Source organism: Eublepharis macularius, chromosome 17, assembly GCF_028583425.1.
Source record: "Eublepharis macularius isolate TG4126 chromosome 17, MPM_Emac_v1.0, whole genome shotgun sequence".
Lineage (NCBI taxonomy): Eukaryota > Metazoa > Chordata > Lepidosauria > Squamata > Eublepharidae > Eublepharis > Eublepharis macularius.
In genome coordinates, this window is record NC_072806.1 from 10,471,059 (window position 1) to 10,483,809 (window position 12,751).

Sequence of the window (12,751 nt, forward strand, 5' to 3'; positions counted from 1 at the left end):
AGAAACAAACAGCAGTGCTGTTGTTGTCATTGTTGCTGGATCATGTTTGTTGTTATTGTTGCTGGATGCTGATAAAAAGATCCTCACCGACCACACGTGCAGTGAATGAGATTTTGGCCAATTCTCACCACCTCCAGCTTCTATCTCGTATGGCTCCTGGAGGTTCCCCATCCCCCAGAAACAGCATTTGGGGTGCCGTAGGATGGAAGAGACAAGGAAGTTGCACTTCCTTGCATGGAAATTTTGGAAGAAGTTCAACTGATCTGTGTAATTGCATAGAAGTCTGATTTTAGCCAGATTCGATACGATACTGAGCCTTATGAGTAGATTCCTGCATTGCTCTGGAAGTTTGTTCTGTGCTGCATTTCGCTCTAAGAGCATTTCTATAATGAATCCCAGAATCGGAGCATCTGCTATCTGGTACACCTTTTTCAGTTCCTTCAGATCATTTCTATTTTTTCCCCTTCTGCATTACCCACGTGCACATGAGAAATCACTGCAAAAGAGCAATCAAGGTTCTCTTCATGCAGTGTTCTGCTGATGTGCCCGTGAACTCCTGCGCCATTACACCACATACAAAAAGGGTTCCCATGCAGTCTCATCAGTGTTGGTCTCTTCAAGCATTTTATTAACTTGCATGTGCGTGTAATGGAGATGGGGAAGAAAATATAACTGAGGGGAAGGAAATCGGAGTTATAGCAAAGGGTGCGCGTGCACTGCACCAAATTTAGATCTAAGAAATGGAACCTCAAGTTTTTCTACCCTGCTGTTTTCACACACACACAATCCTGCCATTTACACACACACACACACACACACACAATCCATGTTTTGATTTTGTATCTCTCTTACGTGAATCATACCTGCTGAGTCTTTATTTTTGTACTATTCTGCTAGGAGGGTTTTCATGCCATATTTCCCCCCAAAATGCATGCATTTGTCAATGTTATACGAGCACTGTAAAGTCAGCATTACTCATTCTATATGTAAATGATGTTCATATACACTGCATGGAAAAATTGTGCAAACCATATACACAAACACAACCAAACCTTCAAAACCAACAAAGAAAAGTAGAGAACCCCGACTATTGACCAGAATGTGCACGGATATAAAGAAACAAAACGGGGACCATTTGCTGGTCCCTAATATTCAGTAGATTGATTAAATTAATATTAGAATTGCCAAAAGTAGGTTTGCATCAGTGCTACAGAAAGACATGGTAGTATCAAAAGGCAATTAGATCCCTGTTTGCAGACACAGGAGTCCATGTAATGAGCTCAATCTCTTTATTTCCCCCTCTTTAAGAAAAACTGTCAAACCCTGAAAGTGCATTTCATCTGCTCACAAATGCCGGACTTTTAAAGCCTGATAAGAATGCCATATAAAATCAAACAGGCCCTGAAGACTGGGAGATTGTATTTAATATCCTCCTATCACCGGCCTCCGATTACTTGGCAAAGGAAAGGTGCCATTTGGTAATCTGTACCTTGTCTTCTGTTTGTCTTGGCTGAAAGTCTTAAGTCCTCTGTATATTGAACTTCTTACAAATGATCCCCATTAGACGGTGTATTTAACTTCCTGATATATTTGTCCTAGCCAGGATGTGATCACAAAAGTCAGGGGAAAGGTGATTGTTACTTTGTAAAAAGTCTCTTTTTGGTAAATTGCATATTTAAATTTGTGTTCATTTCCTCTCTTGCAAGGATGGTCTTAGCCGTTGTTAATTATTGATTACCCAATTGTTGGTGGCTGCAAAGATACCTCCAGTCCAAATATAATACCAATTTGGTTGAATCAAGTACACCAGGTGGGATCCAGGTTTGGCAGGGGGGAGGAGCTTGGCAATATGATACCAAGTCCCCCTTGTCCCTCTCCCTTATTCCCCACTCTTTATCTTTGAATTCCTCTTCCTCCCGTACAACAACACTGTAAGGTGGGCTAAACTGAGAGTGTTTGAAAAACCCTAGCGTCAACCAGCAAGTTTCATGAATCAGTGGGGATTTAAACCCCAGCTCCTATTCAGACACTCTAGCCATGGTGTCTGGTACCCCCGCCCCATTCTGTAAATCAGCATCTCTTCTCCCCTCTCAAGTTCTACCGGTTGGTTCATGTGCTGTATTATTATTGTATAGGAAGTTTTTTCCCACCTAGGAGACTTCATGGTGGAGTTCTTAAGTGTGGTACCTTTGATGTCTGCATGATACTCGAGCTCAGCGAGACACCCACCTCCATGCTATTTATCATAGTAGTGTTTAAGATTCTGCTGGAAACCCAGGCAAAAAATGCAACCTTGCATGGAAAGGGGATGCAGATAAATGTTTACATAGGAAGCATCTGAGCAATGGTTAAATATTAAGCTTGTCCATATGTAAATAGCACCAAGGAAGTGCACATCTTGCTCGAGCAGTTCTTCATCAACAACCATCATCAAAGAACTTAGCCAGGCCTGTGTGAGCCAGTGTGGTGCAGTGCACAATATCTGTATCTAAAGACAGGTGTCCTCCTGACTGACTCATAAATGCCCAGCTGAAACCTCTGGACCTAGAAACATGAAATTTGTGGAGAACATTCTTTTCATGATGTAAACACCCACCAAGAATGAATTTTAAGAAATTCACCCCCTAAGGGAATAAAATGTGTTTTCCCAAAGGGATGTAGCTTCCCTGTGTGGCTGGCAGGCTACTGCCTGCTTGCACCCCTGCCCTCTGTCAGCTCAGCCACTCTTCCCTGATTGGGCCAGCCTTTCAAGGTCATTTGCATATGCAGGCTGATTGGGCTCACAAAATTCCACATCTCATTTCCTCCCCCCCCCCCCGAGACAGTTGGAACACAGAGGTCATTTCCATATGTGGCCTGATTGGTCCTCACGCCCCACATTCTAAACAGTCTGCAGTTGCTATTGGGAGTCATTGAATGTGTCCTGAGGTCAAATGCACCTCCCAGTCTTCCCCTAAAAGTTCACTAGGGTTGCCAATCTCCCTGTGGTACCTGGCTTTCCTGTGTAGCTGGCAGGCTCCTGCTTGCTTGCAGGAGCCTGCCTCTCTTTGATTGGTCAGCTATGGAACTCTGTGTTCTGAGGTAAAAATCAGGTCAAGGAAACTGCAGACAGTTGAAGAAAGGTGGTACAAGACTCCTGAAAAAGGATAACATGCTTCACTTTATTCAAACACCTTTGTGAAGCTCGGGTACTATGCTATTATACTACAAAACCAACTCAAAACACACATACACACCAAAAATGTTATATAACCATAAATATTATAACTGGATTTAAAGTAGGTAAATACTGTAGTGAAACACTGGTATCAAGCTAGTTTACTTATATATTTTATGTATTTAAAACATTTATATGCCACCTTTCTACCCAATGGGGTCCCCAACACAGCAAACTTCAGACATTAAAACATTTAAAACATTAAAATATATATTAAATATATATAAGAGTTTACTGGGAGGGATGCCACATGAAAATAAAAGTCTTCACCTGCTAGATAATTCAAGATGGGTAGCCATGTTAGTCTGTCTGTAGCAGTAGAAAAGAGCAAGAGTCCAGTACCACCTATAAAACTAACAAAATTTGTGGTAGGATAGGAGCTTTCATGAGTCACAGCTCACTTTTTCAGATACAGCTAGAATGTGAGTCCATCTGAAGAAGTGAGCTGTGACTCATAAAAACTCATACCCTACCATAAATGTTGTTAGTCTTATAGATGCTACTGCACTCTTGCTTTTTTCATCTCCTAGAGGAAGACAATGACATAAGGAAATGGCATATCTCCCTGGGGAGGAAGTTCCAAAGTTTTGGTGCCACGACTGAGAAGGCCCTTTCCTGGGTTGCCACCTGCCTAGACTTGGGGAGGGAAGGGCACTCAAAGCAGGGCCTCCAAAGATGACCACAGTTCATATGGGAGAAGGTATGAATTGTATATGGCTGAATATAGCTTGAGAGGTCAATACCAACTAGAGATTGGCACGAACTGGAAAAAACCTGAACCATGTGGTTCGTGATTTGTCAAATTTCATGAACCACGAACTTTCATGAACCTGCTCCTGGTTCGCGAACCGGTTCATTTGCTTCATGAAAATGTCACATCCAGATCAGAAAATCATCACTTCCGGTTCAGCAGAAGGTCACTTCTGGGCCAGCAGAAGGCCACTTCCGAGTCAGCAGACGGTCTTCAGGAAGTCCATCCCCTGTTGCCTAGGAAACTGATTGATTGGCACCAGGCTGTCTGCAGTGATGAACCAAAAAATGAACCAAATGAACCAGCCTAAAGTTCGTGGCAGTTCATCAGAAATGGGATCTGATGAACCTCTGGTTTGCAAACCACGAACCGGCCTGGTTCGTGCTTAATTTTGGTTAGTATTTTGGTTCGTGCTCTACTCTACTTGAATTGGGCATGAAAGCAAATTGGAAGCCAGTGCAGATGGAACAAGATTGGGGTGATACAGCCCTCTCCAGTTACTCTGGCTGCAGCCTTCTGTACCAACTGCAGTGTTGGGCTTAGGCCAGGGAGACCCTGGGTGTCCTTAGGGGAGACGTTGTGTGCATGCGCTATCCTGTGCTCCTTGGAGGATCAGCGAGAGGGCTTGGCTGGAGAGCACATCTTATGGTACCTTGTTGCAGCAAAGCAGGCCAGTGTCTGATGATGCCTGGACAGGAGACCTCTTGGATGAATTATTTTTCAGACCATTTAAGTCTCCTGGGATAGAAGAACCTACTCTCAGCAAGTTCTGGGACAGGCTTCATTAGTACCTTAGCATTAATAGTAAGCAACAATTGCAAAAGGCAATGGTCACTTAGGGTTAGATCTAAGATCTCAAAATTAGTGGTTCGGTTCAATACGGAGACCTCTTGGTGATCCTGTGTACACTGGTTGTTGTGGGTTTTCCGGGCTGTATTGCCGTGGTCTTGGCATTGTAGTTCCTGACGTTTCGCCAGCAGCTGTGGCTGGCATCTTCAGAGGTGTAGCACCAAAAGTGGTGCTACACCTCTGAAGATGCCAGCCACAGCTGCTGGCGAAGGAACTACAATGCCAAGACCACGGCAATACAGCCCGGAAAACCCCCAACAACCATCGTTCTCCGGCCGTGAAAGCCTTCGACAATACACCTGTGTACACTGTTTTGAATTCCATGAAGGAAGAATGGTGAGATAAAAGTGTTTTAAATAATCGTATGTAATGAAATCTAACTATTTCTAGGGAGAACCCAAGCTTGACTGTTTAAAGGTAACAGGCCCTAGGATTCTATGACCCTTTTTGGGCTACTCTAACCCTTAGTTCCAAAGAGGCAAAGATACACTGTATCTCTGCAGATGCTTGCTCGGAGACATTCTTTCTTCCCATCCAAAAACCATTTTTTAAGTCTCCGGAACTCCAGAACATGTCCGTTCTCTGTAGCGGCCCCCACTTTATGGAATGGCTTACCTGAAGAAGTCAGGAAAGCTTCCACTTTAGTTTATGGAAAAGATGCAATTCAAATCCGGAGCTTTCCTGCATTTATATCTCCCCCCTCCCCCCACATACATCCAAGCATAACCTTTATTTTAGATAATTAATGAATGCAATTAGGATATAATTAATAAATACATGTCGTTAATAGCTTAATGTGCGCCTATGTATATCCAAGTGACGGTTTTGTCTGAGCACACAGGGCCAATGGATAATATTACTATTTACATAAGCTTATTCTGACCCGTCCCGGGAATGTAATCAAATTAGGACTCGATGCAGACGGAGCATGCCAGCTTGTAAACTGTTGTTCAAAACGATTCACATGGCGTTGCTTGACATGTTTAGTTATCGGAAGTGGGGCGGAGATGTGCAAATCCCAAAGCGCTTGGAATGGAACCTCTCTGCTTTCCAACTCCAGGAAGCAGACCGCAGGAACGGAGTTGCCTCTCCCCTTCCCTAGCCCAGGAGCATCTGGTAATGCACAACTGCTAACTCCAGTGGTGTCTGATATGCTGTTCTACATTTAGTTCTCAGCACAGAGAGAATGTGTGATGGGAAAAGGAAGGCAACGCTCTTCCCTGCCAGCTTCAGTGCCAGAGAAATGGTTCTCCATTTAGATTGCAAGATTTTCTCTCTTGCCCTCTCAATGGGCAAGAAGCCCTGCAGAGAGAACCTCTGCTTATGCATCCTAATGTGCATTCTCTGAGCTGGCTGCGTTTTTCTAACAACTTGACTTGGGAAATTTCACACCATCTTTACATTTGTGTATATCCTGATTTGGCCAGCCAGCAGAGCGTGGGCCTTTGGTCTGGCCCAGTCAGGCACCCCTTCCCTTTCACCCAGGCTTAGTTCTGCTCCATCAACCCGGTCCCATCTGCTTGCAGTGGGGCATGCGAAACTATTTAGCGTGCGGTGCAGAGTGTTGATTTCGCCCGACAAACTTTGCTTTGTTCCTCCGGTGCTCACCTTTCACTCCTGTTTGCTTTTCACGACTTTCCAAAACCACAATTTTCAGTGTCTATTAAAAGAAACATAAAATATCGGAGGGGTTAGGAATCCTTCATATTTAAAATCTGACACTTTGTTGTCACAGCTGAGCTTGGAAAAAAGCCTGCCAACATATTTGAACTTAGGAAATTGGGTGGCCTTTGCCAGGCCGGGTCATACAAACACACAAACGGAGCCAGACTCCTCAGCTGGTGCATTTATTGGGCAGAACATGTTGGGCTTCTGTTGCGTGGAGCTCCACGCTGGAAAAAAAAATAGAGTTGACTGTGAGATCCAAGTTAGTTACTACAACTCAAGGAAGGCATCTTGGAGCCATTGCAGAGTTCCCAGAAAACAGCTGTGCAAATGTGTCAGAGAGAAACAGAATATTGAAAGTTATTAGGAAAGAAACAGAAGAGAATACAGAGAATATATTTAGCACTGAAAGCATGAAGATCATGAGCTATTATGAAAATTCTTAGGTCCCTTTGTGAAGACATACGATGGGTATGTGTATGGCAGGGACCCTGGGAGAGGTGTCATGTTTCTTTCCATTGCATATTACCTAAGCTAGGCCAGCTCCTGGTTTTTTTAGGGGCATGGCCAGTATAACCTTTACTGCCCCCTTTAGGTACACTGTTGCTCTTGCCACTTCTTCATCTTCCTGCATCTCATCTGTCCCCTGTACATGCACACATGGTCAGTGCCATCAGATCTAAAGAGAAACAAAATGAACCACTACCCCATTTCTTCCAGTGGCTCTCCGACCTGGAAATGGAAGATAGTCCCAGAGGCATTGTGGGAAGCATAATGTCCCACAGGCCTTTGGGGCAATTCCCCATTCTTGGTCAGGCCAATGGGCCAAGTATTTCTAATTGATGGGTGTCCTCTGCTAAGCTGTGACCCTCAGCAGATGCCCACTCATGTCGTCCATTGACACCTGCCCTGAATGTAAGTATTAGAGATGGGCATGAACCAAAATACGAACCAAAGTTCATCACGAACTAGGCCAGTTTTTGGTTTGCAAACCAGCAGTTTGTCAAAGCTCATTTCTGACGAATCACAATAAATCACTATGATTTTTAGAGTGGTTCGTTTGGTTCGTTTTTTGGTTCGTTGCTGCAGACGGCCTGGCACCAAACAATTACAGAATACCTACAAGTGCTCTTCCAACTGGGCATAAGTATTTGTCCCATAAGCAAATGTGAATAGATAATAATAATAGCAACAAAACAATCACAGCATTAGTTTTATATACCACATATATATCGCCCTTCAGGACAACGTAATGCCCACTCAGATCGGTCTGCAAAGTGTGTTATTATTATCCTCATAACAATCACCCTGTGAGGTGGGTGGGGCTGAGAGAGCTCCAAGACAGCTGTGACTGACCCAAGGTCACTCAGCTGGCTTCAAGCAAAGAGTGGGGAATCAAACCTGCCTCTCCAGATTAGAGTTCTGCCACTCTTAATCACTACACCAGACTGGCTCAGAATAACATGCGCTCTCTGCTAGGCCATGGGTTTTGATAGGTGCTCATCGTTATGATCTCAGGCACCAGCCTTAGTTATTTACAGTATCTTATTACCTTCCAGATCAGCATGCTGACATATTTGTTCTCTCTGTCTTGTTTCCAGCAAATGCTTACAGATCCGGAGACAGCTTTGCAAGATGGCTGCATTAAAAAGGTAGGCAAAAAAAGATCACTCTTATTCAAGCTGTCTTTCATAGCTGGTTAGTTATGGAGGTGCTTGGATTGTTTCTCCTTTTGATTGGCAAGCAAAAGGTGTCTCTTGAATACTGACCTGAAGATGTTGATCTTGTCATATATCTGAATAGGACTGTCCTTTCTCTTGTGCCCTGATTGGGTTTGTGTGTGTAATTTATATGTTTTCCACTAGACTTGGCAGACTGAGAAAAGATTTCCATGAAGTACAGATTATGGGAGTTTTGGATCAAGTTGAAACATTGGACATTGAACTTTGGAAACCAGAAAAATGTATTTTCTTTTAAAAAAGAAATTTCTATTCCTTGTGGCCATTTGTAGAGGTGAATGAATTGGATCTCAGAATTTAGCAGGAATCCTGTATACTTGGAAGTAAGCTCCATTGAGCTCAGTAAGAATTTACATCTAAGTTAATATGTGTAACATTGGGATGTTCGGTGACTGAAAGCAGGTATTTGCAATAAAACATGGTGCCCTTTGTGCAGGATGGAGATTTGGTTGGTATTTGGAAGGGGAACACTACTTATGCACCATAATGGAATCATCCAAACCACAGTATGACAGCAACTAACCTGCCATCTGAGAAATCTCCTCCTCTTCCTCCTCCAAATGCCAGGAACTATCCACATAGTTCTTGGTGATGGCGACTAGTTTCTTGGGGGCAGTTCCCTTGCAGTGAGCCAGTGTAAAGATCAATACTGTAAGCCTAGACTGTAAACTTATGGCTGATGTCCTGATTGAGATATATAGCAGTCACATGACCCAATTGCTTGGCTTTAAAATGGTCTGTGTTTCAGTAGGCTGCACTGCATATACTTTCAAAACTAAATGCCAATGTGGCAAAGCAAAAGAGCTCGTATTTATTCAAGGGCTAATGATTTCCATCTCTTAGTTTAAAAAGAAAATACTGACTTCTTGAGTTCGTGAGTTTAGCTTAATGGATTCTGTTGATTGTGGGTGGAGCTTGGTGGCTTCTGACAAATCTTGTGTGGAGCTTGATATATTTTTGTGTTGCACAGGTAGATGTTTGCCAGAATCTTGAATTAACGGTCTTTTCAACACTCGTAGTCAGCTATCCAACACTCGTAGTCAGACTGATATAAATGGTGCCTTTTGCCAATCCTTTTAGGAGTTTATGAAATCTTCCTCCAAAATGTTAAATTTTCCAGTAGCCAATTGATGAATTGTGTTGCTGTTGTTCTGCTGAATCCATTCTGCTTGTTTCAGCTATAAAAATATGGTGTTTTTTTTACTGTAACAAGCTAAAGGCAACCCTTACAACTGCCACGTTTCATTACTGTCCGTGTCCAGACAATTACAGTGTGTATTTGCCTGGTACCACATTGGCTTGATTTTGCCTTGGGTGTTGTTTTCATTTGGAAATTCGTGGTATCGGAGGAAGTACGCTGTGAGATTTTGCTTGAAAAGCATTGCAGTTTAAGTTGAAAACGTACTACAACTGTTTTTAAAGGAAAAAAATGCTTTGCAATGACACTCTCTCGAGCGCTGAAAGTTAAAACGAAACACCCCAATGGATTTCTGCCAAAGCATCGTGAAATTCTAGACGTGGCCGGCTCCAGAAGCAGTTTGGGAAGAGATACATAGACATATCTATACCCAGTGCTGTCTATTCTGCTCTCCCCAGGACGAGACAAATAGACAAATAATCTGTACCATTTTGAAGCTGAAGGGGGGGGGGAGGGTGTCCCACATTGACCATCTTATGACCTTGCTGGGCTGTTGAACTTTTTACCCTGTTCATCTCCATAAGTCATCAGCCATTTGTCTGGACTACCTTGGGTTCCTATTATATCCCAAAGTGATGTGGTGACAAAAACGCTAGTGCTTATTATCATAACCTTGTTTACCGCAAAGATGGACGTCTCTCCATGCTATATGCCTCAGCGGCACCCCTCCTTTTTTATTATTATTTTTTTTAAGAAAATTTTTATTAGGTGAGAATATTAATATACAACTTTCAAATAGCATCTCATTATCCTTTCCCCCCTTTCCCTCCCCCCTTTTCCAAGACTTCCAACAGCTTTCCAACTCTATAGCCTAATCTATTCCCAATCTGTCCCCTTTTTCTATAACTCCTTATCTCATGTTTACTTACTCTTTTATTCAACTAAGCCCTATCTATTAACTTCAAAAATATTGTTATAAACTTAAAATCTATTATCTATTACTTTATATTAGCTCCACATATATTTAAATTTAAACTAACTAACAGTCGGATAAAATATCTACTTTAGTAATTCTAACAATATCTGTTAACTCTAAGTCCACTTACATTTGGGCTAACAATTAGCTAATACTTCACTTCATATGGTAAAGACTCTATCTCTTCTAATAACAAATCCATTCTAATAATTTTCAAATTGCCATAATCCCCCCTTTACGTCCCACTTCTTTTCTAAATATGTTTTCAATCTTCCCCAGTCCGTAAAAAATTCCACTGGATTCTGATCTCTCAGCTTCCTTGTCATTTTATCCATTTCCGCCATGTACAGCAATTTATGCATCCAATCTTCAATAGTTGGTATTTCTTGCACCTTCCATTTTTGCGCATATAAAAGTCTTGCTGCCGTCAAGCGGCACCCCTCCTGATGGTTTCTCTTTTCTTTGCATTCTGGGATGAGATGTTCCAAGGAAGCCTCATCCCGTTGACAGAGAGCAAAGAAGAAGTCCTTAAAAACGAGCACAGCCATTTAATGGATCTTAATGTTTTACTGTGGGAAAGATGAGGAGTTTTCTAACGTCTGCAGGAAACGTCTCACAGTTGGATGCTGCGGTTTCAAAAAAAGAAAGAGTGAGAGAATTCTCTCTGTTTACCACAAATATAAACTAGGGCAATTATAATATTTGACACAAGCGCTCGCCAAAACACATTGTAAAGAAGCACTACCAGGAGTTTATGAGGTGATAAATTTACCAAAGGGTAGCTGGAGTTAAAAGCCGGGGCAGCAAGTGTTAGAGTAGGGTAAAGAGCTCAAGTCTAAACTTAATGATTTGTGAAGAAACTTGTTACTCAACAGAAGGAATTGCTGTCAGGCCTGGGCCAGGGTTTCATGTTTGATCCGGAGCTGAATGCTCCCAGCTCTTGATTTCAGGAAAACTGGCCTTCTGGATGGGATTGGGCATGCTCACAATGTGCATGGATTTGTACCATTACACCTTCTAGTCTAACAGTGTAAACAAAAATCACAGTGCTTGATTTTTAATTTTTCTTAATTTTTGCAATGGATGTAGCAAACTATTTTTATACAAAAGGCCTTTATCTCAAATCAGACTATTGGCTCATATCATGCTGTTTACTCTGAGTAGCAGCACCTCTCTAGAGTCTCAAAGCAGAGATTTCACGCACCCCTGCTTCCTGAGATTCTTTACCCAGAGATGCCAGGGGGTAGGACCTCCTATGTGCAAAGCGTGTACTCTGAGACTGAGCCTCATCTTGGATTGGTGCCATTGGGCTGTGGCTGAGGCCCAAAAACCTTGGAAAGGTTACCCATCAACCTCTGAAGAAGGTTGTTTTTATATCCCACCTTTCACTATCTGGAGGAGTCTCGGAGCAACTTACAATCACCTTCCCTTCCTCTCCCCATAACAGACACCCTGTGAGGTAGGTAGAGCTGAGAGAGCTCTGAGAGAGTTGTGGCTGCCGGGTCCCCTTGCCTTCCCAGCAGGAGTGGGGGGTGACCTGGCTCTTACTTTCTTCTTGCCCTCTCTATTTGTTACTCACCTTGTGGCTGCATGATGATGTCATTTCTGGTGATGGCACTTCTGGTGACATCACTGTGCAGGCATGGAAGTGCAGGCTGACTTGGGCCCAGTTCAGCCCGTTTGGGACCCAAATTGGCCAGCAGCAAAGCGTGGAGTGGTATTGGGGTGGCGCGATGACATCAGTGATGTTGTCATGCCACCCTGGGAGTAGGGTTGCCAGCCTCCAGGTAGTTGCTGGAGATCTCCCGGAATTACAACTGGTCTCCAGGCCACAGAGATCTGTTCACCTGGAGAAAATGGCTACTTTGGGGGGTGGACTTTATGGAATTATGCCATGCCAAGGTCCTTTCCCTCCCCAAACCCCACATTCTCCAGGTTTCTCCAGATTTCACCCTCAAGATCTCCAGGAATTTCCCAACTTGGAGCTGGCAGCCCTACCCGGGAGCGCGCCCAGGAGACTGGTTCCTGTGTCTTCCTCCCCCACTGGCCAGGCAAGTAGCAACAGGGGAAAGGCAAAAGCAGAGCATTCTCCATCCCCACCGGGGGAATGGGATCCCTAGCTGTGACTGACCCAAGGGCACTCAGTTGGCTTCAAGTGGAAGAGCGGGGAATCAAACCAGGTTTGATTCTCCACTCCTCCACCTCAAGCCAGCTGGGTGACCTTGAGTTAGACACAGCCCTCTCAGAGCTCTCTCAGCCCCACCCACCTCACAGGGTGTCTGTTATGGGGATAATAATAGCACTGACTTGTTAACTGCTTTGAGCATGGCATTAATCTGTCATGAAGAACGGTCTATAAGTAGAAGGTTATTATTATTAGGTTATTAAAACTGGTCTGATCCAGCATGGTTTCTCT

The 12,751-nt window shown here is 43.4% G+C and overlaps 1 protein-coding gene across 1 annotated transcript in view; it reads left to right on the top strand.

The window, feature by feature from the left end:
• Positions 1 to 12,751, top strand: part of PRDM16 (PR/SET domain 16) — a 321,075-nt gene that overhangs the window by 76,476 nt on the left and 231,848 nt on the right. The window contains exons 3-4 of the mRNA XM_055001781.1: positions 8,084 to 8,134; positions 8,621 to 8,623. Coding sequence (XP_054857756.1) covers positions 8,084 to 8,134; positions 8,621 to 8,623 — 54 coding nt within the window. The remainder of the gene's footprint in view (positions 1 to 8,083; positions 8,135 to 8,620; positions 8,624 to 12,751) is intronic.